The sequence below is a fragment of the Talpa occidentalis genome, unplaced genomic scaffold, assembly GCF_014898055.3.
Source record: "Talpa occidentalis isolate TD23 unplaced genomic scaffold, MPIMG_talOcc4v2.1 talOcc4.9, whole genome shotgun sequence".
NCBI classification, from domain to species: Eukaryota; Metazoa; Chordata; class Mammalia; order Eulipotyphla; family Talpidae; genus Talpa; species Talpa occidentalis.
Genome location: NW_023605305.1, coordinates 71,422,927 through 71,450,503, shown reverse-complemented (window position 1 = coordinate 71,450,503; position 27,577 = coordinate 71,422,927). Strand labels below are relative to the sequence as shown.

Sequence of the window (27,577 nt, the reverse complement as noted above, 5' to 3'; positions counted from 1 at the left end):
CTCAGGAGCGTGAAATAGGAAAGCAGTAGCCACAGCACTGGATCCAACCGGTTATTCCCCAAATGGCAGCTGAGTGCCATGGGGCGTGGAAATTGTGCTGGAGCACCTGGCACATGAGGAGACCTGTGTGCAGCATATAACCCATTCAGAGTCTGCCTGATTCATGACTCACCAGTGCTGCACCCCCCCTGCAGTGACCCTCAGGGCTAATGGCTGTTGCCATGGTCCCTGACGTCCCGCGTGGGCAAGGAACCATGCGCGCAGGGGGAGAACAGCAAACTCCCTAAGATGCAGAGAAACTGAATGCCTGCCAAGAAATAATGACCATCAAAAGCGGCCACAAAGATGATTAAAAGAAATGCTGACCACCTGGAACCTTATCTCGCTTTCTCAAGGCCCACAAACTTTATTCTGCTACAACTGTCTTTCTAAAATCTTTCCTTTTTCTGGTCATTGATTGCTAATTAAAAAACATACATAATTTAATAATTAGGCTAATGCAAATGAAACATTACTAAACACTGTGTTATAATAGAATTGTTAGTTTAATAATCTTTCTATTATGTGCTTAACTTTAGTACCTTTGATATTAACTGCATTATAAAATAAATTCACCCATGACAATTAATTATGAGTAAAAATGATAGTTAGTGCAACTAGAAAATAATTATATAAAACAGTAGAAGGAATTTATAGCCTGTCCAATTAGGAATGAGGCTAGGTCCAGATGTAACTTCGGACATAAATCACTGCCCTGTCAATTAAGCTAAGTCTATGAGCAAACTGAACTCTGATGTTCACTGTTCCTATGCTTTTAGAAAAACATATATATACTGACCACTAGCTTAATAAAGACGCACTCAGATTTTCACTCTCTTGAAGTGTGTCTGTGTGTCATTTATTCATCGAATCCCTGACCACCCTGCGCAATCTCTCAACCCTGAGACGGCCTCATCGTCCATCGCTGTGCTGGTCTGCGGCACACCAGTCCCCCAAATAAAAGGGACCCTCTCCCTGAAGCTCCTTCAGGTATTTTTTTGAACATGAGTTTGCCTTCTCCATTGCTTGTCAGGCAGTAAAGTTTTGGGTATGTTAAATAGAACCCGGCATCTTAAGGGGGTTGAGTAATATGAGCAACTCTGAGAATGGACATGGTGGTGGGTGCTATCAGTGGCCCTGTGACCTGTGGTTTGGTATACTACCAGGCATTCTTCCTGCTAGGGTCAGGCAGGAGATGTGATTTTTCTCTGGATACAGCGCTGTGGATGTGAGCCTGTTTTCACCCAGACTCTGCCTTATTTATCTGCACAGTTCCAGACCCAGGCTTCTCTCCCGGCTGGGCTGTTTCCCTGGTTGCCCCAGGTGATGCGATGCGTTCAGTGGGGATGGCTGAAAAAGACAGCGTGTGCAGTCCAGTCATGTGGCAATTAAGCTCTGAGGGAACATAGTCATTGGGGACTTCATACTTCAAGTGACTAGTGCATAGGACAATGGTGACTAGTGCATAAGGACTTCTGGTCAGTAGGAAACCTTGAGGGAGGCGATGCTGCAGCTCGGTGAGATCCCAAACCAACAGGTACACCCCGATGTCTTCCAGGGATGCATGGTCACCTTGGGATCGGCAGAGGCTCCCCTCCATGGGGTGGGAGTTAGGTGAGGGTGCTGGGAGGGGAAGATGTGGCAGGGTATAGTAGCGGATGGGAGGCTTAAGTCTCATGCCTCAGATTTGTCCATGCAGGACAGTCGGGGTGGAAGGAGGTGTGGGTGTCCTCAGGTCCAGAAGCCATGCTGTGAACATCCCTGTGCTAGATGCACTGTTTCACTCATAAAACAGCCTCCCAATTCTTTTTTGTAAACAGAAAAAGGTGAAATATGTGTAAGAACCAAATCCAGGGATCCCAAGCTTTGAAGTTAACCATTAAAAGAACCCAGGATCAGATAGTTTTCAATGATTTTTATTTAAAAAATCATCTGGTTGTTGATGGGACCAGTCTAAATATATATAATATGTATGTGTATATATATATGTATATATATATGTATGTATGTATGTATGTGTGTGTGTGTGTGTGTGTGTGTGTATATATATATATATTTAACTTTCAGATCAGGATTAGAATTGTTGGGAATATACTGAAGGCAGCAGCCCTGGGCTTTTAATTTCATCATCTCAGTTAAAATAGCTTGAGGGCCTCCCCGGTGGTGCAGCGGTTCAACGCTGGGTTGCGAAGCTGCCCGCAGCCTCTGCAGTGCCGGTTCGATCCCCGGCTGCTCCCTGGCCACCAGAGGAGGGTCCCACATGGCGTGCAGACCTCTCCTGCCGCCCGCTGCTCCCCTCAGCAGTGTACTTTGGTCCTTCCGCCTGTTCTGCTCCCCGCTCTGGCTCTGGTGACTTCTCTCACCCTCCCACGCTTCTGACTATACCCAATGCTTATATAAATAATAAGTAAATAAATAAATAATTTATTAAAAAAATAAAATAAAATAGCTTGAGCTGAGACCATGCTGTTAGTGTCCTGGTCCTCACATTCTCGAGGCTGTTCTTTCCCCTTGGGTGCCCCAAAGAAGGATGCTTTTCTCTCCTTCACACTTAAATTCAGTTTTACCCAGGCTAGCAGCCCACCCACTTCTACCTGCATCCTGCACTCAGCAGTCAGTGGGATGCTCTGATCCTGTGAGTTGGGACACCACTTTAAGTTGTCATTTGTGGCCCTGTTGCCCCATGCTGAGCGGCAAGGTGTACAGGGGCCTGTGTGAGCCCAGCAGCAGTGCCCATTGGCCACAAATACCCCATTTATATAAACATTTGCAATGTGAGGGTTGGGGTCTAGCAGCAGCTATTGTTGCAACCTTCCCAGCTTGTAAAATGGGTGGAGGTCAAGTTATACCCAGGCGTCTGGGCTCTTGGTCTGTACCACAGATTGGTACCTGGATGCCTCTAGGAATAGAGACTATTGGGATCTTTGGATATGGTGGAGGAAGAGAGAAGGGTGACACGGTTTTTGCTCACTCTCTCTGCCGGCTTTGCCCAAATCTGTGAGGCCACCGTAATCTACTTTGTCTAATGGAACACAAGCCAGTTTAGGGCTGGTAGGACAAGCCTGCTAATCCCTGGGGCTCAGGCATTTACCACCTGGTTCCAGGACGTCCTTTACTGTATTAGCATCAGAGAGCCAAATCCTGGCCCCAGAGGGGGGTGGTGGCAGAAGTATCTATGGGTCACTCCCCCTCTCCTGCTCCCCCAACAATGAGCTGGGGCAACTCAGATACAGTGTCGCTGCTTCAGACCCTGGAGTCCAGGAAGCTTTTTTAAATGACCAGAACAGCTCCTTCACATGAAATCATCAGATGCAAAAGGTAAGGGTGGAAGCTATAACACCAAGTGGCTGGGTCTCTTCCTTCCATCAAAGGCAGTGTGGGTTGGTGGGTTCACACGGACTTGGGTGCAAATCCTGTACCAACCGTGTTACCCTGAGAGAGTCACTTAACTCCTTGAGGTCTCTATTTCCCCACCTGCAATAACAGCTGATGATAAAGTCTCTGCTTTGCAGGTTTGTTGTGTGTTAGGAAGAGAGGGAGAGAGGGAGGCATCCAAGGAGAGAGAGGAGAGGGGAGGGGAGGGGGGAGAGGGGAGGAGAGGGGGAGGGTGAGGGAGAGGGGAGAAGGGGAGGGGAGGGGGAAGGGGGAGGGGAGAGGGCAAAAGGGGAGAGGGGAGGGGGAGGGGAGAGGGGAAGGGGAGAGGGGAGAGAGCAAGCAAGTGCCAGAGTACAGCCAGAGCCAGAGCCAGAGCCAGAAACCGAGAAAGTCAGGGTCAGACAGGGACTGAAGGGCTGGAAAAAAGAGAGTGAGGCACAGAGTGGGGAGGGAGGAAAAGGCGAGGGAGTGCACAGCCCGTTCTGCACACGTCCCTGCTTAAGAGTTGTCTCTGCCCTCAAGGCGGACTCTCGTCCTTGCCCTACTATCCTTAAATCCTCTCTCGTTCTGGACCTTCCACATCTGCCAAGGTCCTTTCCTGGACCAACAGCCGCTGGCGCAGGTGAGTGTGGCACAGGGGGTGCCCGTGTAGGCGCTGGAGATGGACCCCGGGGAAGAGCGGCCAGGGTAGTGGAAGGGCAGGATTGGAGCTGTGGAGACACAATAAGGATCCGTGCAATAAGGTTCAGAGAGTGCAGGTCTGGGAAGGCAGCTGAGTCGCTGTCCCATTTAGTTTCCAAATCGCTCAACCTCATAGGCTGCGCGCTCCCCCTCTCCCCAGAACTCGGATTTGCCCTCAGCAGGCCCTCAAGCCTTCTCTGGTTCTGTTCTTCCCACCCCGCTTCTCCTCTGCAGTCCGCGAGTCAATGGCCAGGGTCCGTGGCTTCGGGGGACCGCGGCTCTTGGCGCTGCTGTGGATGCTGGAGCAGGCGCGCGTCGCGGGAGCGGCGGGCTCCGTGCGCCTGGCCGGCGGCCTCACGCTGGGCGGCCTGTTCCCAGTGCACGCGCGGGGCGCGGCGGGCCGGGCGTGCGGGCCGCTGAAGAAGGAGCAGGGCGTACACCGGCTGGAGGCCATGCTGTACGCGCTGGACCGCGTGAACGCCGACCCAGACCTGCTGCCCGGCGTGCGCCTGGGCGCGCGGCTGCTGGACACCTGTTCGCGGGACACGTACGCGCTGGAGCAGGCACTGAGCTTCGTGCAGGCGCTGATGGGCGGCCGCGGCGACGGCGATGAGGCGGCGGGGCGCTGCGCGGGCGGGGTGCCTCCGCGCCGAGCCGCGCCCCCAGAGCGCGTGGTAGCTGTTGTGGGCGCCTCTGCTAGTTCCGTGTCCGTCATGGTCGCCAACGTGCTGCGCCTGTTTGCGGTGAGGGCCACCGGGCCGGGTCAGCGTCCTATGTCTCTCTCCTGTCCTCACCCTTTGGCTTCCTGAGGGCTTTCCCCTTTTATCTTTCTTGCAGAAATCACTCTAGATCACAGACAAAAAGCTGCTTCAAAGAAACAGCCAGACGCACACCTGGATCTCATTGCTCTAGCTTCCCATGTTTGTCGGGGAGCCCTCCCACGATTGCTGCCGGCAGACACAGCTCTCTGTGTAAATTAAGTGTACCTACTGGTCTGACAAGAGGGCCTCTCCTCCAGGGGGATGCACCCCACCACCAGGCTGAAGACAGTTTGCACCTGGGGACTACATCGGCTAGAGCAGAACAGGCTGAATTTTAGTTCCTGCTGGCGCCTAGCTCAAGTGGCCTTGTTTTGGGCATAGCCGGCAGGACTGTGCGTTGATATCCTTCCCTATGGAGGATTCTGGTAAACTTGAGTCTTCAAGCTTACCTTGGGGCTAGGGCGCTTCTTGTGGCAGGCAGCAGTCAACTGGGACTTGCTCCTGCTACTCTGGGGGGAGAGGATGTGGGTCCACAATATCCCATCCCTATTTCTTCTTTTTAATCAATTTAACTTAATTTCAGATATGCCTTTAAAGGTCTTTTAAGGGCCCTCTGAAAGAGGTAGCAATGGGTCTCCTTTCTAGTGTTTTTCTCTAGAGCTTGCGTTGGGGGAGGTGCCTGGCTAGGCCCTGGGATGCCCTCATCTTTAGAGACCAGTCTTCTGTGAGGGCTAGCAGCTTCCTTGCAGTCTGCAGGCCAGTGATTTTGGGTTTCCATGGAATCAGAGATTAGCGGGTCTTTGACATTGGGCCATTTTCCCGGGGCTTCATGATACAGTTTTCCTGGGGCTTCATTTAGCGTCTCAGTCCTTGGAAGCATTTTTCTGTGAAGACAGGAAGACTTTGCTTCCACTTAACAAACAAGGAGACTTCTGTTTCTTCACAATTTCCCTGATTCTGCCAGAGTGACCTGTATTTCTACCCCATGCGCACTGGGTAGATGTTTTCTCTGAGCCCCTCCCTTCTTCATGTGGGTAGGCACCCCATTTCATTCCCTCCACTCCAGATTCTGCTGGATGGTATTGTTGGTGCAGAACCCGCAGACACATCCTGTTGGCATGGGGAGGAGTGTCTCTGTCTCACCTGCCCGCATCTGCCTATTACTGTGGGCTCTGTTCCTGCCCTGCCTGGAGCTCTGTTTTCTGTTTGTCCCCGTGTTTACCCCTCTAGGTCAAGTACCGAGATCTCAACAGATTTTAGGCACTGGATCGTTTAAAAAAAAAAAAATCAAGGCAGGCTGCACAAAAGGCAACCATGGGCCAGATTTGGCTGCCTGGGGCCCATGGTACAATTGGTGGTCTAGAAGGAAAGATGAGGGTTTTGAGTTCATTTAGCATCTCTGTAATCTTAAGCCTTTAAAATTAACTTCCTGAAGGAGATTCAGCCTACATGGGAAGGTTGCTCTGAAAAGTGAAGTGAAATATCTTGAGTGCCCAGAGGAACCATGGTGTGTCCCTTTAATTGCACTACAGCCAATGTCCCTTTCTTCCTTTTTTCTGATTTACCCTCTACCTGCTTGTTTTTCTATGTCTGATTGTCTTGCTTTCACAGTCTCTTTTCTTCTTTCTCTTCACCGCCTTTGCTTGCCTCCTCCCAGGTCTTCTCTCCCTCCCCCTCTGTCTCTTTCCCTCCACATTCTATACTTTCTTTGGCTTCCTTCAAACAGCTCTATCTCCCCTAAACCATTCCCAGTTTTCTCCCAGAACCTTCCTCTCCTCTGACCTTCAAAGCTCCCACTTGTTCCTTTCCCTCTGTTGCTGGTGAGTATGTTTCTTTTTACATTTTTTTTTTTATTGAAGTGTAATTGGATACGATATCATTTTAGTTTCAAGTGTACAACATGATGATTTGACATTTGTTTATGATTTGAAATGAATGTCTGTTGTATTTTTTCTTAGGAGTGTGTCTTTCTGGACTGTGAGAGACTCACCCCTTTGTCATTTTCCTTCCTGGCTTTGTCAGCCTCTGCCCCCAATCCCACTCTCCTTTCACAAGTACTTTCTCCTAGGTCAGCTCAGCCAGCCCATAATCCCTGCTCTCAATCACTGTCATCACACACATAAACCCCAGTTCCAGACAGGCTCCTCCGTTAGGCCAGACACAACTTTGAATTAAGTCACCCGAGCTCCCCTGCCTGCTGCCACTCCCTCCCCATCCCACAGACTGCCCCTTTGTGCGCAGTAGGAGAAGGTGAAGAAGGGGGAGGGCAGATAGGACATCCTTTTCCCTAGCCTTTGTGTGGCAGATGGGTTGACTGCATATTGGACTTGAGCCCCCAGTACTCCCCCCCACTTTGCTCAGGACAGAGTCTGCATATCTGTGTGTGGTGACCCTGCCCTGTATCCTAAACCTCATTCCTCCTGTATTCCATCACACCCAGTCACAAAATGCAGCTCTTCCCCACACCTTCTAGCCTCTCCATGTGGCTGTTCCCATTGGTCCCAACTCCCTGCCATAGACTTCCATGTTCCTACCTGCATCCTGGGGCCCCATGGACCTCCCCCCAGCAGGTTACTGAACCCCTTTCCACAGCCCATGTGTCCTTCCACCCTCCAGATCCCCCAGATCAGCTACGCCTCCACAGCCCCTGAACTCAGCGACTCCACACGCTATGACTTCTTCTCCCGGGTGGTGCCACCTGACTCCTACCAGGCCCAGGCCATGGTGGATATCGTGCGGGCATTGGGATGGAACTACGTGTCCACGCTGGCCTCCGAGGGCAACTATGGTGAAAGCGGGGTTGAGGCCTTTGTGCAGATCTCCCGGGAGGCTGGTGAGCTGGGATGGAGGGATCAGAGTCATCTAGGAGCCTAGAGGGGGTGAGCCAAGAATAGTCAGATGGGGCAGAAGCCCTGAAATAGGGCACTGGCTCCATGGCCCAGGGTCTGGATGTGTCCAATTCCTTTGGAAGGTTCAGCTTCTGCCTCACGGCTTCACAGACACGTGTCTTGTGTCTGGCCTAAAGAAGGTGCCTATTTGGAACTGGAGCCCAGGCTGGACCTCAGCCCACCAGTCCCCTCATACAGGACCCGAGTTCTGATCATCCTACAGAGTCATGTGGGTGGGGGCCCCTGTGTGTGATTGAGCTGACTTTGGCATCCTTGACACCTAGGGGGGGTCTGTATTGCCCAGTCCATCAAGATTCCCAGGGAACCAAAGCCTGGAGAATTCAACAAGGTGATCAAAAGACTCATGGAGACACCCAACGCCCGGGGCATCATCATCTTTGCCAGTGAGGATGATATCAGGTGGGACTAGTGGTGTGCTCCCTTGCTGTGTTCTTCAGAAGCTGTTGTTAAAGGTTCTGTCTCCCCTTCTTACACGCTTCCCTGCCATGCACCTCCCTTCATCCTTTCCTTCTTTCTCCCTGCTTATTTCCCCATTTTTCCTGCTGCCATCTCTCTGTCTGATGCCTCTTAATGATCCGGGGCTAGTCTGGGTGGAGCTGCTCTAAACATAGCCTGGAAAGCACACAAGAATACATGGCTTTTTTATTTTTTTTAATTCACAGTAGTGGCAGGGGTGAAGTGAGAGAGACTGATGGGCATCTGACAGAAGATGAGCTGTCAGAGAAGTATAGTGGTAGAAGCAGGAGGCCACAGACCCAGGCCGTGAGCTTCATGTGGCTTAGAGCCTGTTGAGGAATCTATAAGAGAATCAAGGCCCTTCCAACCTGAGCGAAGTGGACTTCATAGCACAGAATAAGAGGGCAGCCTGGGCTCAGAGCCAGGATGGATCTCTTACCACCACCTAAGCAACCTAGGGCTAGTATCCTAAACATCCCTGTCACAAACTGAGGCACAACTGTGAAGAAAAAGAGGAATTTAGTTGGGGGTTTTGAGACTTGCAATCCAGGGAAAGGCAGGGCCAGTATAAAACTGAACTGTGCTGAGTCCCCCTGGTGGTGCAGGAGTTATAGTCTCAATGCTATCAAGATATTGCCAGCCACTGCGGCCTGACTTTTATCCCGGCCAGGTTGCTGACCCACATGGCGCAGCAGACCTCTCCTGTCTCACCCGCTGCTCCCCTCAGCAGTGTATTTCAGTCTGCCTGTTCTGCTCCCCGCTCTGTCTCTGGTGAATCCTCTCACCACCACCCCCCACCTCTGGCCTGTACCCCAGTTCTTGTATGAATTAATAAAAATGAATTAAAAAAAACAACAACAAAAAATCCTGAATTGTGCTCCCCAATGACACTGGGGCTACAGTATTTAAAGGTGCAGAAGGCAGTTTTACACAGCAGTTTGAGCAGTTACAACTGAGGTGACTCAAGCAAGAAGTAGTCTCTGAGCAACTGTTCCGTCTCTTTCAACTGTCAGGACACCTGCAGTTGTGTGCCATATTTTCAGAATTTTTGTGTGCAGCCAATGTCCATTAGTCCTTATCTGGTAGGAGACGTGTGGAAATCATACTTCCTTTGTGGTCTTTCCTGTTCCACTTTAGATTCCCTTTGCATGGCCACCTCCATTTTACCTCTTTATTTCCACACTGACACCCCATCTTCTCCAGTGACTGAGGATCTGGATGAGTGATGTGGAATGGGAAAAACAGAGGGAGAAGAATGGGAAGTGACTTGGCCCTCGCTCACCTCCAGTGCTGTTCTTACCAGGAGGGTCCTGGAGGCTGCACGCCAGGCCAACCTGACTGGCCACTTCCTGTGGGTCGGCTCAGACAGCTGGGGAGCCAAGACTTCCCCCATCCTGAACCTGGAGGATGTGGCCATAGGGGCCATCACTATCCTACCAAAAAGGGCCTCCATCGATGGTGAGTTTAGGGGGTCACTGCCTCCTTCCTGCTGTGGTCCCACTCCCACTCAGGATGTGCATTGTAAATCTGAACAGTGACCCAGGTTCCTCCTAAAACCCCCACGTTCTAGGATTCTGAGATTCTGTGAACACATCCCTCTAAGCTGCGCTTGAATGAGCTGGCAAATGAGGAACTGGCACACTCTGCTGTACAAAGTGAAGATCGTTAGTCGTTTTGTCTAATTCAATGTCTTTATGGTTCTGCCAAAGGCATTCTAACTTGAGGATGAGGTAGTGGGAGAGAAATCAGGGACCTGTGACATACTGTCCTGTTGATTAAAATTTTAAGTGACCAAACTAAGTGTTTCACTTGCTGTCCACAAAGCCAAATTCTGAGCCATGAATATGTTAGCACTAAGAAGTTTATTATGTGAGGCTGTCGCCAAAGGGAGTCTACTTGGGATAGTAACCCAAAAGAAGCTGGCTTCCCAAAATGGGGGCTGCCCTGTTGATATGCAGGGGGAGGGACTGCAAGGAGGTGCAGGACAAAAAGGGAAGTGAGGAGGTGCCGGGCTGTGGAGGGTCAGAAGTTCTGGTGCTCAGCTCCTCCAGCTGGGTGTGTCCTGCTGGGCAAACAGTCCCTAATGTCCACGCTGCCCTTGCCCCACGCTAGTGTAATGTTTAAGGGGGCCTAGAGAATCCTGAAGTTGGGGAAGTAACAAATAGTTCTCAAGGTTTCAGGAAATGCAGAAGAAGAAACAAAGAGTATTATAATATTTGATTTTGCTTAGTTTAACTTTATTCTAAGAGATTTTAAGCTACAAAATGAAGGGGGTCTGGCTACAGAGTGATGAGGCCAGCTCTCCAGCCCCTCCCCCACTCCTTGGGGACCTGAACTAAGCCGGCAGAGAAGTTCCCTGGAGACAGGATTGCTTGTTTCCCTAAAGTTTCATCGAAGATGCCTAAATGAGGTTCTTTAGGACTATTTATGATTCCCAGGGGCTCTTGGTCATTTGGGGGCTCACACCCACCTTTGTACACTTCCTGTTAAAATGTATCTAGTGGCAGGTGACAAACTAGACTGAGAGTGCTTTTAGCAGTATGGTTTTTCATCACATGACAAGAGATTTCAAAATAGTTGACTTCATGTTTGGGGCAGTGGTCAATGACCTGCTGAAAGCTGGGAGCTATGTGCCACCTTCTGTTCCGCTGTCCGCTGTGGTTGCCGTGTCTTTGTTGTGGTGTCATAGCCGCAGAGTGACAGCTGACGCTTCACTCATTACATCTTCATAGCAGCGTCCTAACCAGGTAAGAAGGAGCAACATAAAAGCCTGCAGGTGGTAAGGCGCTGAGTTGGCATCCAGATGCAGATTCTACCCTGAAACCCCGATGACTCTGAACTCCCAGTCAGAAGTTGGCCATAGGGGCAAGCAGTAAATGGCCACAAGAGAACCATGACTGGCTCAGGTGACCACACCCTCCTTTCTCTGCCCCCATGTCAGGATTTGACCGATACTTTATGACCCGCTCCCTGGAGAACAATCGCCGGAACATCTGGTTTGCCGAGTTCTGGGAAGAGAATTTTAACTGCAAATTGACCAGCTCAGGTACCCAGTCAGATGCTTCCACCCGCAAATGCACAGGTGAGAGCTGCCCAGGGGTGGGGGGGTGGTGAGAGAGAGGGTGGAACCACCAGGCCAGGTTCGGCACTGGAGGGCCAGGGGCACTTAATTTGGACATCCCTAGGACAGGTGAGGAACGTATCGGCCAGGACTCTACGTATGAGCAGGAGGGAAAGGTACAATTTGTGATAGACGCTGTGTATGCCATCGCCCACGCCCTCCACAGCATGCACCAGGCACTCTGCCCCGGGCACTCAGGCCTGTGTCCTGCCATGGAGCCCACCGATGGGCGGATGCTGCTGCGGTATATTCGAGCCGTCCGCTTCAACGGTGAGTGGGTGTCAGAACCCCTGTGGAAGAGAGGGGAAGTCTGCTGGGATGGATTTCTTTGTATTTCCTAGACGACTCAGGTTGGAAGGGAGACAGAGTGGTGTAGTTGAAACAGGGGCGGCCAGAAGTAAAAGGGCAACAAGGCAGGAGGCTGGATGAAAGGATGGAATGGCCACCCACCTGCCCGGGCTCTGAGACCAGAGGGCCACCAAAAAGCCCCAAAAGGCCAAAAACCAAAACCAAGGGCTATAGCTTAACAAAGGACAGTGGCTGTTAAGAGGACAGGTCACTGTCTGTGGGTTCTCACCCGCGCACAATTGCAAGAGACCTTAGACTCCAGGAACAACCGCCATGGGGTTTATTTTACAAACGGGAAACAAAGCGTTCACTGTATCAGCAAGTGGCGGCTGCCTCACCTAGACAGCATCAATGATGGTCGCCATTGGTCACCAGGAGTGCTGTATAGCACTGGCCAGTAGTGATGGCCACTGCTGGTCCCTCAGAGGCGGTGTCAGAGACACCCAGTGTTAACAGCTCTTTGTGCTATACCAACCACAGACAGCTCTTAGATGCCAGGCCCAGGGCCTTTGGGGCTCCTTTCAGGCAACATCAGAGACAGGCCCCAGGCCCAGACTCTGCAAAGATCTTCAGCTTCTCTTCCCTCCTTGGAGGTCGGCTGCTGGATGCTTCTTTTCCTTTTCCTTTGGAGCCCAGGAACGGAATCTTCCCCCTTCTTACTTCTTCCTTTGGAGGCTGGAACCGTCTTCTTTCTTCAGGGGTTGGTGGTGGTGGCAGCTTTCTCCTTCATGGGCTGGCATCTTCTCTTCTGCTCCCTTGAATCCTGCCTTATATTATTTTTCAGGGTGTCCCGCCACAAGTCTGATTGGACCAGTTTTCGATCCTGTGGCTGATTGGACCATAGCCATAGCACTTGATTGGTCCATTCCATGATCCAGGAAGTACACTGTTACATAAAAGGGTTCTGAGGAGCAGCTGCCACAACTGACTTGTGGTGGAGCAGCAGGGTGAGAGAATACCACTGCCCCAGCCAGCTCCCACTGCTGAGGCAGCTGGGTTCCAGTAACGAAATGAGAACCTGAGAGCTCAGTTCTGGAGACCAATTTTTAACACCCCTCCTACCCTAACTTGCAAAATGCAGTTCTAGGGGAATAACTTTGTGACCCCCTTCTCCCTGGAACCCTCATAATTCTCCCCTCTGTTGCACAGAGCTTGGGGGCATATGAACTCTGGGTATGGGGCACAGTGCCAACGCAGTTGTCCACACTGTGGATGCACTGCTCCCTCTGAGGGTGCCCCACCTACAAGTCTGATTGGATCATTTTTCATTCCTGTGATTGATTGGCCCATTTGCACCAATCAGCTCATAGCTCACACCTGATTAGTCCATTCTATAATCCCGGCACCACATATAAAATGGAGGTTGCTGGGCTCTAAGGAGCCACAGCCAGAGTGGACTGCTGCTGCTGCAGCTGCTGCAGCTCCTGCAGCAACAGCAGCTCCATCTGCTGAGGTGTTCTGGTATCATTTTCATCCTGCAGAACTGAAACTCTTACTGTTGTAAGAGTTAATTCCCTATCCTCCCTTCCTCCAGACCATAGCGACCACCATTCTACTTTGTGTTTCCATGAATTTGGTTACCTTAGGTATACCTCACTAAGTGGAATCATACTATATTTGCCCTTTTATGAATAGGCAATTTCATTCACATAAACTCCTCAAGCACATTATGTTTTCATTCATATAGCCTTTGTCAGAGTGTCCTTATTCTCAAGGCTGAAGAGTAGTCCATAGCATGGATAGACTACATTTTGTTTATCCATTCAACCCACAATGAGCATTTAAATAATGCTGCTATGAATATGGTGCACAATTATTTCTGTGAAACACTGCTTTCAGTTCTTTGGGACATATACCTAGAAGTGAAATTGCTGAATCATGAAGTTATTCTATGTTTAAATTTTTGAAGACTCAAAATGCTGTTTTCTGTGCAGTGATGGCACCATTTCACATTCCCATTAGCAAAGCACAAGGATTCCAACTTCTCTACACCATTGCCAATGCTTGTTATTGTCTGTTTTCCTGAAAGTAGCCATCATAATAATGTGAGTAGTCTCGTGGTCTCACATTGTAGCTTTGATTTGCCTTTCCCTGATGATAATGATACTATCTCCTTTTTAATGTTTATTTTCTTACATCATTGTTAATTTTTGGACATATTTAATATCTTCCCTCAGGTGTATTCCCTATAGTTCTCCTACCACCACAGCACACATGATCCATCACCACAGTCCCTTGTGCACTTTCCACACCTGTTTTGGCCCCTCTCCCTTTTCCTCTCCTGCTGTATGACTCGGATCTGTGGTCAGCTCGCAAGTTTTGATTTTTTTTCCCTGACCCTTTGGTTTCTCTGTATTCTGCATATAAATGAAACCATGAGATATTTATGATTTTTTTCTTCTTATTTCACTTAGCACAATCCCCTCCTGCTCCGCCTGTATTGCCACAAGTGGTGTGAATTTATCTTTTTTGATCACTGAGTAGTACTCCTTTGTGGTGTATATATACATATATTACATCTTCTTGATCCATTCACCTGTTTTGGACATTTAGATTGTTTCCATATCTAGGCTATTATAAATAAGGTTGTGATAAATAGAGGAGAGCAGGTTACCTGTAGGATTAGTGTTTTTGTGTCCTTTGGATAGATTCCTTGGAGTGGAATCACTGAGTCATTTGGTCAACCCATTTTTAGTGTTTTGAGGAACTTCCACACAGCGGTTCCAGGGTGGTTGGACCAATTTACATCCCACCAGCAATGTAAGAGGGTTGGTTCCTTTTCCTCAACATCCTCACCAGCATTGGTGGTTTCTGTTTTTTGTTTGTTTAATATGGGCCAGTCTCACAAGCGGGAGGTGGTTTATATTATTGTAGTTTTGATTAGCATTCCCCTGATAATGTTATTGAAAATTTTTTCATGCGCCTATTGGCCACTTGCATTTCTTTCTCTTCAGACTGGTAAGTTTACATGTAAGAACACCACTGATTTGTGTATTAATTTTGTAATCTCTATTTTACTGAGTTGTTCCATTGTTTTAATTAGTTTTTCCATGGATTTTTTAGGATTCCTTCTCAATATTATAATATCATCTGCAAATAATGATAGCTTATTTCTCTTTTTCCCACTGTTTGAATTCCTTTTAATTCTTCTCTTGTGTAATTGCTCTAGATAGGACTTCTAGTATAAAAATGAAAAGCAGTGGTGAGAGTGGATATACTTGTCTCATTCCAGATCTTAAAGGGAAGGCTTTTAGTTTTTGACCATTGAGAATATTGTTAGCTGTGGGTTTGTCATATATGAATTTTATTATGCTAAGATATGTTCCTTTTGTCCCAAAGTTTTCAAGGGCCCTCATCAGAAATGAATGTTGAACTTTATCAAATGCTTTCTCAGCATCTGTTGATATGATCATATGAAGTTTTTTTTTTCTTATTCTTTCTGTGGTGAATTATATTATTTGATTTTTGGATGTTGAACAATTCTTGTGTCCCTGGAATAAATCCCACTTGCTCGTGGTGTATAATCCTTTAATGTATTGTTGGACTTGTTTTTCTAAGATTTTATTAAGGATTTTAGCATTCGTGTTCATTAGGGAGATTGGCCTGTAGTTTGTTTTTTCTTGAGTTGTCTTCACCGGGTTTTGGTAGTAGTGTGATGTTGGCCTTGTGATATGCATTTGGTAGTACTCCTTCATTCTCAATTTTTTTAAAGAGTTTTTGTTGGCTAGGTATTATTCATCTTTGAATGTTTGGTATAACTTATTTGTGAAATCATCTGGTGCTGGGCTTTTGTTTTTTGGGAAGGTTTGATTACTCTTTCATTTCCTTTGCTTGTAATTGGTTTGTTCAAGTTTTCTATTTTTTTTTTTTTGTTCAGACTTGTGTAGTTGAATAATTCTAAGAATTTGTCCATTTCATCTTGATCATTGACTTATGTGTATATAAATATCCATAGTAATTTCTAATTACCCTCTGGATTTCTGCTGTGTCTGTTCTAATTTATCCTCTTTCATTTTTGGTCCTATATCCTATTTATTTAAGTTTTCTCCCTCTTTTCCTTTGTGAGCCTGGCTGATGGTTTATGTATTTTGCTTATTTTTCAAAGAACCAATTTTTGGTTTTATTGGTCTTTTGAATTGTCTTTTTCATTCCTATTTCACTTATTTCTGCTTTAATTTTTGTCATTTGCTTTATTTGACTGGTGTGGGGGGGTTTTGTTGTTAATTTTCTGGTTCTTTGAGATGGGAGATTAAGTTATTTCTTTGGGTTCTTTCTAGTTTCTTGATGTGAGTCTATTTCTATATACTTTCTGTTGTGTCAGGCAACACCACTGTCAAAGACATGGGAGATGTGAAGCAAGCTGTTATGGCAGGATGCTGCCAAGAAGGCGAAACCTGCCTTTTTATTGTTGAATGATTTTACAGAGTCAATTACTCAGAGCAGAAGAACAAAGAGAAAAAAGTTAGAAAGAAGCGAATGTATGCTTCGGTTATCTAGGCTTTTTGGTGAGATGCTTCTGAGCATCTGGATTAGTTTTATGGTTTGAAGATCAAAATAAGCTTCTGACCCCCACTCGTGGTTCTGATCTTATTAGCAAGGAGTTTCGCTAATCAGTCTCTGGAATGCAAAGTTACATATCATTTGATGGCTCCCCAGGCGTTCCTGGCCATGCCTCTTCACATATACTCATTGTCCAGGGAATTACACATCCTGCTCTTATTTAACTGAAGAGGAACCTTTGCAGGATCAGCAGTCTCTATTCTTTAAGTTTAGGTAATTATTGACTGGTTCAAATGGACTTTGTACTGAAAAGGCCTAGCTGCATAGCTGGAATGACAGCTTATGCAGCCCTTTAAGCCTAACAGACCCACAACTTTCCTCTTAGTACTGCTTTTGCTGTGTCCTGTACATTCTGATAGGTTGTGTTTTCATTATCATTTATCTCAAAGTATTTTTTAATTTCTTCTTTGATATCCTCAGTAGAGTGTTCAGTATTTCAGTGGTATTTCAGTAGAGTATTCAGAATCCATGTAATGGGTGATCTCCTTGCTTTCTTTTTGTAGTTGATATCTAGTTTGATACTTTTATGGTTATAGCAGATACTTGGTGCGATTTAGAACTTCATGTACTTGTTGATGTTTGCCCTGTGACCCTGTATAGGTTCAGTCCTGGAGAATGATCAGTGTACATTTGAGAAAAATGTGGATTCAATTTTGGGGGAATGTAGTGTCCTATACATGTCTGTTAGGACTATCTTTGTTTAGGACTATTGTGTCCTTGTTTATTTTCTGTCTTGTTGATCTGTCCATTGGTGAGAGTGGGGTGTTGAAGTCTCCTATCACATATGTATTTATCTGTTGTCAGAGGTGTTAGTAATTTTCTAATGTATTTTGGTGCTCCCTCATTTGGTGAGTATACATTGATGAGTGTTATGTCTTCCTGGTATATTGTCCTCTTGATCATTATATTGTGTCCATTCATGTCTCTTGTTACCTTTTTTTAGCTGGAAATCTGTTTTATCTGATGAAATTATGGCTGTCTCTGGCTTTTTGGGAGAGCCATTTGTTTGTAGAATTGTTTTCCTACAATTCTCTACTTTCAATCCGTTTGTCTCTGGAACTGAGGTGTGTTTCCTGGAGGCAGCAGAAGGTTATTATTCTGTGTGTTTTTATTGGTGAGTTTAGACCATTAACATTTAGGGTGATTATTGACATATACATCTGTTACTGCCATTTGTTCATCATTTTGTGGTTCTCGTCAATTCCTTGTTCAGTTCTTCATCTTCATTCTTATGTTGGTTTAGATCCAAAGGCTTTTTGTAGTATTACTCGGAGTGAGGGTTTAGTTGTAGTGAATTTATGAAGATTTTGTTTGTGTGAGAAGGTCCTGTGAGAAGGAGAGCTTTGAAGGATAAAGTGTTGGCTGGCATTTTTTGTCTTGGAGTTTTTTCAATATGTCACTACAGTTTTTTCTTACATGTAAATGTTTCTTCAGAGAAGTCTGATGGTAGCCTAATCAGTTTTTCTTTATAGGTTATCTGTTTCTTCTCCCTCCTCAGCTTCACTATTTTTTCTTTGTCTTGGATTCTTGGAAGCTTTACTGTGTGTTTTGCTGTAGATTTCCTTTCATTACAATAGTGTTTAGTGTCCATTTTGGCTTCCTATATGTCTACTTTCATATCCTCTTCAGTTGTTTCTTTGAATAGCATGTCAGCTCCTGCTCTCTCACTATTCTCCTCCTGGGATCCCATGACTATTATATCGTCTTTTCCTCATGGTTTCAGCTAATTCTCAAAATGTTTCTTCATTTTTCCCCTTTGTATCTCTCTTTTCCTTTCTTACTTAATTTTGTGTCTGTGTCTTTGAGATTACTCATTCTTTCTTCTTTATCTTTTATTCTGTATCCATGGCTTTTGCCAGAATATTTTACCTCTGCCTTTGATCTTTTTATATCTTGCAGTTCCTTTATTTTATTATTGAAAGTTTCAATCTAAATCTTCTGTTTGTTGGTTATGTTTCTCATAACATTCTTTTCCTTTTCTGCATCTGCTCATATATATCTTATATCTCTGATCTGGTTTGTTTTTTTCCAGTTTTGTTTGGGTTTTCACATTCTTTAACTTTCTTAATTATGGCTTTTGAATTCTTCATCTGACAGAAAGAATAATTCTTCTGTGTCAGTATTGTTTGGTTCTGGAGATTAATTTTCTTTCTGTGATGTATTGTTCCCCCAAGGGCTTGCTTAACCATTTGCATTTTTCTTTCTCCCCATTGTTTGCCTTTGGGTTTGCTCTGCTATAAATGGAACTTCTGTTGGGCATGGATCTGCCTCTCCCTCTATTCTGGGTGTTTACTGAAGTACAATGTGGGTCATCCTGTGGCTTGTGCCAGTGGGTGGGGTCCTCTGGCTGTGCCTACCCAGTTGTGTCTTGTCCAGGTGAGTTTCCATGCTGCAGGGCTGGTGGGCATCTATCTGAACAAGCTGCTGGTGGGGTCTCACGGGTGGTTGTGTGGCTTCAGGCTACTGTGGATTACACTCTGATTCATATTCTAGGCCTCACCAGTCTGTGCAGGTGCTGGCAGGGATCTTGTGGGAAGTCATGGGACCCTTGTAAGTGCAAGCAGTCATTGGCAGGGTTCCATAATAGGTTTCAAGGCTTCTGCTCATCTGAGTAGGCACTGTCTGGGTCTGGTCCAGGTGGGCACTGGTTGGTTCTCATAGCAAGTCACAAGACTTCTGATGGTCTGGGTTTGGGTGGGAAGGTGGTGGCAGTGGGTTCTCTTGCAGAAGTCATGAGGTCTCTGGGCATTCTGGCTCTCTCTCTGAGATGGGTCTGGGATCTCACCTTGTTGAGTATCTTTGTATATAGTTAAGCATTTCCTTTATCCCGGCTGGGCCTTCGGCCTCTCCAGGAGCCTGCCTCCGCAGGAATGGAGATGTGGCTGAGCATGACAGACTCTTCTTCCAGGCAGTGCAGGAACCCCTGTGATGTTCAATGAGAATGGGGATGCACCTGGGCGTTATGACATCTTCCAGTACCAGGCGACCAACAGCAGTGCTGACAATGGCGGTTACCAGACAGTTGGCCAGTGGGCAGAGACACTCAGGTTGGATGTGAGTGGCACAGTCTAAACTCTGGGTGCAGGAAATCTGGCCAAAGCTTGTAGATGGAGGTCACTGATCCATGTTCCCTGTGTCCTAGGTGGAAGCTCTACATTGGTTGGGAGACCCCCAACAGGTGCCTCCATCTCTGTGCAGTCTCCCCTGTGAACCTGGTCATCGGAAAAAGATGGTGAAGGGTGTGTCATGCTGTTGGCACTGTGAGGCTTGTGATGGGTATCGTTTCCAGGTGGACGAGTTCACATGTGAGGCCTGCCCTGGGCACATGAGGCCCACACACAACCACACAGGCTGCCGCCCAACACCAGTGTTCTGCCTGACCTGGTCCTCACCCTGGGCAGCCCCACCCCTCCTCTTGGCTGTGCTTGGCATCATGGCTACCACCACAGTGGTGACCACCTTTGTGTGGCACAACAATACACCAATTGTCCGGGCCTCTGGCCGTGAGCTCAGTTATGTCCTGCTCACTGGTATCTTCCTCATCTATGCTATCACCTTCCTCATGGTGGCTGAGCCTGGAGCTACTGTCTGCGCTGCTCGGAGACTCTTCCTGGGTCTGGGCACCACCCTCAGCTACTCTGCCTTGCTCACCAAGACCAACCGCATCTACCGCATCTTTGAGCAAGGGAAACGCTCAGTCATGCCTCCGCCCTTCATCAGCCCCACTTCACAGCTAGTCATCACCTTCAGCCTCACCTCTGTGCAGGTGGGTCCTCACTCCCAGGGTGATCAGGGCTGGGAAGGGGGTTGTCTTCTACTTTAAAAATCAGAGTGTCACTCTTCTACTTTGACTCCCATACCAAGAACTCATTTAAGACCAGCCATTTTGCCTTGTTCCATTCTTGAAGGAGGGAGCATGAACATTCAGCTATTATTCTGTAAAACAAACTTATTTTCATAAACTGCGCATGCTCTTCCACCATTTGACTCCCATGTAAAAATGGAGCAAAGAGATATCTGATGGATATTCCTCCAGCAAAGAATCTATTTTGTTGCCAACTGAGAAAAACATGATGAAGCTAAAGTAAAATAACTGTGTTTGTTTGGGGAAGGAGGGACTTAGTTTTTCACATTGAGTAGCACAATCTCTGATACCAGCACAAAATGTGCTCTGTTGGGATCTATGTTTAAAGGGCTTTTAAAGGGGGAAAAAAAAGAATAGGATTGTAGAAATTGTGGATCAAGAAATAGGATTTATTATAGATTATATTCTTCAGAGTTTATTGGATTTTAGTTAAGTTGACCTTGGTGACTATGGTGACTTTGTGCAGTTCTTGGAAAAGGCTCTGTCTAGCTGGACACCAGTTCTCTCCAGTCAACAAATAGGTTTCTAAAAATATTCAATGTTCAACAATATGGAATTTTGGCACAGGATGGAATTGTTTAGTCTTCCCTGAACATTGTTTTCAACACCATAAAGGATTAACCACTGCCCAATTCACTGGTTAACCTGGATTAGAGGCATGGGTCCAGGGATGGGCCATGTCACTATGGAGTGGAGCATCCATTTCTTCAGATGGTCAGGACTTCACGATGTATATGCAGCAGAAGCAGAGTTCCTTTGAGTTTTCTTAAAGACAGTAACATCACAACTTTGAAAACAATTCCTGTGATCTGGAACACCCTGAATGTTTTCTCTGCAAAAGGAGCAGGGACTCAGAGACTAAGGGACAGGGGTGTGTGGTGTGTGGTGTGTGTGTGTGTGTGTGTGTGTGTGTGTACTCATGACATTGTATGATATTGCAGAATCAGCCCAGTTCTCAAAATCTGGTGGAGAGCCCTTACTCAGCCCCTTTTGACCCCAAATGTGCTCTACTCCAGGGCAGACCCTCTCCCTACCCAACTTTGCATATGCCATGTGAGTCCCACCCATGAGCCTTGAACCATGCAATTCTCCATGATTGGAAGGCACTGCCAGCTTTCTGCAGCTAGCAGGGCCTCAACTTCCTCTGGCAGGCCCAGAATCTAAGTGCTCAGTGCATCCTGAGAATGAACCTCACTGCTTCCCTGTCTGAAGCCCCTGTGATGCCCCTTCCCCCTAGTATAGAGATGCTTGGATGCCCCTCCCAGGTTTACCTATGGACTCTCCACGTTTCACCCTCCTTTCCATACATCACAGACCTTTACAAAGAAGCACATCTTTAACTTTACTTGATTTACCAATGTAATAGATATGAAATGATATCTCACTGTTATTTTAGTCTGCTCTACTTAATTCCAAGTGCAGCCAACCTTTGGAATTTCCTCTTACTGTGATGTGCCCATTCCTATCCTTTTCTCATTTTATGTTACTTTGTAGACGTTCATTACAAGTACAGGATGCTAATTATTTATCAAGCACAGTTGACCCTTGAATAATACGGGTTTGAACCGCTCAGATCCACTTAAACAAGGATTTTTTTCAGTAATTAGAGTTGGCCTTCCATATCCTGGGATTCCACATTCAGCCAACTGTGCATGTCGGTTGAATCCTCATATTCAGAACTTATGAATATGGAGGGCCAATTTTGAGGGACTTGACTTCTGAGGATTTTGATATTCCAGGGAGAACTAAAACTAATCCCCAAAGGATACCAAGAAATGACTACAGTTTTTGGTAAGTCAAAATTATACTTGGAATTTTGAATACACATAGCCCTCGTCATTGTCAAAGGTCAACTGTACATGTGTTGCAAAATCAGCGGTGTACATTTTGGTGGTTATTCCCATGTATCACAGACCTTGGGTTTTAGTTTTTCACAGGAGACCTTATTTTCCCCAATTAGAGCTTTGTGCTAGGGGCAGCCTCCAGGTTGCCTTCTGGGACAGTGGGTGGGACTGTATTTTAGTAGTCCCTTACCATGGAGCTGCTGGCTTTGGAAGAATGACAGTCAGGTGCTCCTGAGTACGCACATATATAAAGTATCCCTTCCTCCAGGATCATGCAACTCTGCTCCAGGTGCACATCATGGCAGTAGAGTGTTGAGTAGATTTCAGACCCACTTGGTCCCCTTCACCCTGAATTAGGTACTCATGGGCAGTGAGTGATCTGTACAAATAGAGGGGGCAGGCCTTGTGGGGGCCCTGCCTTTATGTGGATGTCTTAATGTTTGCTCTTTAGCTTTCCTTGCCTCAATGTCAGTCTTATTTGGTCAAGGATGGTCAAGGTCCTGTTTCTGTGAGGGAATTCTTCCCTTCTTCTTTTCACTTCCATGTTAACCTCTGATAACCTCCAGCTCCTCAGAAAGTAGATTTGCTGTGTTGCTGGATGGGATCAAGTATTTTCACATCTGCAGAGTGGAGATAATACTGTGCTTTTGGAGGAGCGTGAGAGAGAACATCTTTGATGGGTCTCGCCCTGGATTGGTGGAACATGCACCAGCTCCTCCCCAAAGCTGGCAGTGTATTGTATAGCGCCAGCAATGCACAGGGCAGTTTCTCCAATGATTCGGGAGATGGGTAAAGGAGAGTCCTGGAGTCCTCATTGGGTTTTTCAGGCTTGTAATGATCTTTCTACACCATTTGTAGTGAGGCAACCAGGTGCAGGGCAGGCAGGGGGGTCGGGGGTGCTGGAAGGAAGTGAATCTTTACTCTCTCTCAGCTCTGTTGCATGAGGATGGCAAGAGAAAGGGCTGACCGAAACACTTGAGAAAACTTGTACACATCAGGGCGGAAAACCGCCCAGGAGGGACGCCCGGAACTTGCTTTGTGCTTGGAAGTCTCCTCGGTCGTTACCTAGCAACAGTGGCCCACTAGGGCAGACATGTCCGGTAAGCTCCAGGCCTCATAGCTCAAGGCCTCACATACGTGGTGTGTATGAGTTCACGTACATGGCGTGTGAGGCAAGGTTGTTTTGGCTTTCTCTAACTTGTGAAAAAAGTGTTAATTCTTTGTCTTTGTCATTAATTCCTATATAACCATGCTGAGAAAAATAGAAAATCACTGCTTCTTGCTCATAGCAGTCCCGGGTCTGGTTTGTCCTTCGCGATCAGCGTCCCAGGTCTCCGAGTCCACGAGAGGCTCACAAGCTCGCTCTGATGTTCTCTCGTGGTCTCTCCATCTCTTTCTGCTGTGCTCACCACACTGCCCTCTGTGTGATGCTGCCCTTGTAGCCTCAGCCTCCAGGCTCAGGTGTTCACACTCACGCATGTGCACTCCATACTTCAGATGTCCACCATGAGGCACGCCCCCAAGTGCCTCCTGCATTCAAGGCCACAAGTGATAGCCACAGAGGCCAATGGCATAAAAGCCTGAGCATCACATACCCTACAATTCACACAACAGACCATGAGTGATGAGGGTTCCCAGTGTATAGATGGAGTGGAGGTATTTAGGATTACAATGCCAGAATCTCTTCCTGCAGTCATTGTGCCTTGCAAAACTCAGTAAGTGCTGTCAGCAACGATTGGCATACATGAAGGGGATATCCAGGGCCTCTTAACCAACCAGCCATGCTGTTGTCCGCACAAGTCTCCACTTGCTCCCTGCCACAGCCCTTTGCCCAGATGCTCCTCTCCTGGACTTCCTGCCTCTCTATAATGTGAATCTTGGGCCTGCTTATCCCACATAGGAGGTCAAGAGCCTTAGGATCCTTAACCTGTTAGAGATGTCTGGAGGAGATCTGAGTTGGATTGGAGGATTGGGCTGGGTGTTTCCTTGTGTGCTTTGTGCTGATCTCAGCCTATTAATAATAATGTTTTTGGATAGAAATGCTTGGGGCACTCACCTGGAGTGTGGTGAATTGCCCATGGATCTTTCACCTTTTAAGCCAATATTACAACTGGACTGACCCGTGGGGTTTTCATTATGATGGCAACATGCCCATCAGCAATAGCCCTCAGGAAACTTTGGGGAAAAAAACCACCACCAGAGACCTGGAAATTACAAGATCCAGCACACCTGGGCCACAGTGAGGTTGAAGGGGGAGAGAGAAAGAGCACAGACCTAGATCTGAGGGCGAGGGTCTAGGATTTTACAGGATCATACTTTTTTTGTGAATATAACACCTCAGAGTGGGAAATTTAAAGCATGGCAGGGAGAAAAAAAAAAAAACCATGAAGAAAAAGGAAGAAACACAAGTCTGTAAAATAAAGAAGACTCAGTGGGGGCGGCAGCCTGGCTCTTACCTAGTAGTGTGACTGCCAGTGTCTGAGCCAGACCTCTTTGAAGAGGATGCCTTGGCATCAAAGCTTAGGTCATGCACTTACATTATCAAAATAAAAAGCTAACTCTCAGGGTTTTACAATATACCCTAATATTGTGTTGGCTCCTGCAGGTGGTGGGTGTGACTGCCTGGCTGGGAGCCCAGCCCCCATACAGTGTGATCGACTATGAAGAACAGCGGACAGTGGACCCAGAGCAGGCCAGAGGGGTGCTTAAGTGTGACATGTCTGATCTGTCCCTTATTGGCTGCCTGTGCTATAGCCTCCTGCTCATGGTCACATGCACAGTGTATGCCATTAAGGCCCGAGGTGTGCCTGAGACCTTCAATGAGGCCAAGCCCATTGGTTTCACCATGTATACCACCTGCATCGTCTGGCTGGCATTTGTGCCTATCTTCTTTGGCACTGCCCAGTCAGCTGAAAAGGTAATTCGGGGTCCTCTATAGGCTTCACTATCTAGTGTGCTTACTGCCTGTTCACAAAAGGGCTCAATTGTTCCAGGAGCTGGGCTGCTTATTTGGATAATTGCTTGTTTGGTTGATTCATTCATGTACTTAAATACTTGTTCTCTCATTTGTCTTTCCAATTCTCCTCAGCTGTGCATTGACAGTCCCCTGTTCTTTTGTTCACGTATTCATTTGTTCATCAGTGCTTCAAACCACTGATTCAATTATTTCTTCGTGCATTTTATGTCAATTCCTTAATCTATCAGTCCATTTGCTTGATCATTATTCAGTTAGTTATTTATGTCTATAGCAGGACATTTGTTTATTCACCCCTTTCATCCATTTGTTTGCCCATTCACTCCTTTATTCAATCTTGGTTCATTCACTTGCTTGTACTTTTGAAAACATGTTCATTCATTCATTAACATGCTTCAGCCCTTTCCAGGACTATTTCCCCAACTGCCACACTCTGTGAAGAATCCCTCTCTTCTTTCAGTCACTTGTTCAATGTTGTCCCATGTCACTCACCCTCCTTCCTACCTTTCGGGGCCTCCCTGGTGGCAGTTGAGCGCAGCGCTGTGAAGCTCTCTGCAGCCTCTGCAGTGCAGGTTTGATCCGGCTGGCTGGGGAGCTACCCACATTATGTGGCAGACATCCCGTGGCTTGCACACTGCTCCCCTCCTTCCTACCTTTTGGGTTGTCGGAAAAGTCATGATGTATTTTTTTCTGTTTTTCAAGCAAAAAAGCTTCAGGACTTTTCTGACAGCCCAATACATCAGGGCCCTACTGTAACCTCTAGTTCTTCCTGACAAAGGCCTTTGTTTATGCTGTTGTCCTTTTCTAAGTGCTCATTCCCATCAATCCGAGTAAAATAGACTCACTTGCAGTCTACGTGGGGATGCGGGTGGGGAGAGGACAGGGATGAGTCCTGTCTACCTGATCCTTATCTCCACAACTCAGATCTATATCCAAACGACCACACTGACTATTTCCTTGAGCCTGAGTGCATCAGTGTCCCTCGGCATGCTCTATGTACCCAAAACCTACGTCATCCTGTTCCATCCGGAGCAGAATGTACAGAAGCGGAAGCAGAGTCTTAAGACCCTCACAGTGGCAACCCCTCCTAAGGATGAGGACACGGAGGCCCCCAAGTAACAAGTGGAGGATGGCTGCTCTCTTTCCTGTCCTTCATGGTGGAGCATGAAGAGCCCAGGTCTCCAGTGAAAAGCCAGAGGCAGGGAGTCCACAAAGGCCATGACAAGCAAAACAAGGCCTGTCTGCAGAGACCTGGAGCCCATGCCACATTTCCTACCCCCCACTCCCCTGATTTTCTATATATGCTGGCTGCACAGTTCTTCCCTGCAGACTGAACTTCTACTCCTGCTGGGAAACAACCAATAAGGGGATCATACTCTGAAGAGGACTAAAATTACACTTTCTTGTTTGGGCTTGGCTTAGTCTGAGTGAGATTTCTTATCCCTTGACCTACCACTGTAATCCAGGATTTTATAGCACCAAGAATGCTGAGATTCTAGAATGACATCTAGGGTTGAGGGTAGAGAGGAACAATTTCCTCAGGAGATCTGTGGGTGTGTGTACTGCACTGAGTAACGTGGACTTGGGTGAATATCGTGCTGGCACAGAACCTTGGACAAGAGTCCTTTGAAAGAGGATGCAAAGGAACAGGTTTGAATGCAGAAACTGGGAATTATCCCCCAAGAGGTTACTCATACCAAGGTCTTTTCCTTGGAATCTATTTCCCCTGAGGTCTGGGGGAAGTCAAACCTAAAGTAGCTTAAGTACAACACACTCCCTTGTGTATTCTCTTAAATGACCCTGCGCCTTGAGGAAGTCAGATCTACTTGTATAGTGTTAGTTGTGTGAAAATAAAGCGAAATAAAAAATGATATCCAAACTTCTGTCCCAATATTTACTGGGGGTCCCCTTCAAAAGGTGAGCAAGAATTCTCTAGCATTTAGTATGTGGAACAGATTTTGAAGATCAACTAACCACATCCCATAAAACATAGAGACTCTTCTCTAAACAGATTCTTTGGTGTATTATATGTTTTACTTTGGGATAAGCTAATAGGGTTTTATCCAAGAATAACATTTTTTCATATTGAATAAGATCTAGGCTATACTTATGGGCTTTCATGTTCATTTACCTCAAATTATTTCTCTCCAGTATGAATTACATGGTCCAATGAAAGTGGGGTTCTGGATTAAAGGCTTTTCTCCATTACAATCACAATGTTTCAGTGGGAGTTTTCTAAAACAGAGTAAGATTACATTTTGATAGAAGCTTTTACTCATGTATGCATGTGTCCAGTGTATTGAGAGACTGGACCTTTTTTATATTAATGTATTCTCATATTTTAACACCAGTGTAAGTTCTTTTGTACATGTTTATTATACTTATTATGGCTTTATTAATTTCATTCTTTTGTTCTTTAAAATATTCCCCCAAATTCATTACATTTATTGTCTCACTTTATTTACTAACTTATTTTTAAATAACTATAGCTTTTCCCGTTTGACTTTTCTTCTGCTTTTTTAAATAGTTGTCAATTTGCAAGACAAGACTCCTAAAATGGAGTAAATTGCACAAAACTTAGTGAATCTTTCCATCACTTTTATAGAATGAAATCTCTTTAGAAATACTGTTATGTTGACATCTT

The 27,577-nt window shown here is 46.5% G+C and overlaps 1 protein-coding gene across 4 annotated transcripts; it reads left to right on the top strand.

The window, feature by feature from the left end:
* Window positions 1-218: 218 nt before the first annotated feature.
* Window positions 219-27,396, top strand: GRM6 (glutamate metabotropic receptor 6). Of its 4 annotated transcripts, none has more exons than XM_037498207.2 (12): window positions 219-1,029; window positions 3,287-3,357; window positions 4,330-4,838; window positions 7,473-7,689; window positions 8,029-8,164; window positions 9,525-9,679; window positions 11,163-11,303; window positions 11,412-11,612; window positions 19,159-19,304; window positions 19,393-20,016; window positions 24,565-24,876; window positions 25,858-27,396. In XM_037498207.2, the coding sequence occupies exons 2-12, from the start codon at window positions 3,336-3,338 to the stop codon at window positions 26,050-26,052; spliced, it is 2,658 nt and encodes an 885-aa protein (XP_037354104.1). In that variant the 5' UTR covers window positions 219-1,029; window positions 3,287-3,335; the 3' UTR covers window positions 26,053-27,396. The 4 variants fall into 4 exon arrangements, with proteins under 4 accessions (XP_037354104.1, XP_054547448.1, XP_037354106.1 ...); XM_054691473.1 differs by having other exon boundaries at window positions 3,267-3,357; XM_037498209.2 differs by lacking the exon at window positions 3,287-3,357.
* The last annotated feature ends 181 nt before the right edge of the window (window positions 27,397-27,577 follow it).

Coding starts and splice junctions, on each gene's coding strand:
- GRM6 (XM_037498207.2), top strand. CDS start 3,336: ATGAAATCATCAGATGCAAAAG. Junction 3,358..4,329: donor GAAATCATCAGATGCAAAAG/GTAAGGGTGGAA, acceptor TCTCCTCTGCAG/TCCGCGAGTCAATGGCCAGG. Junction 11,304..11,411: donor TTCCACCCGCAAATGCACAG/GTGAGAGCTGCC, acceptor TCCCTAGGACAG/GTGAGGAACGTATCGGCCAG.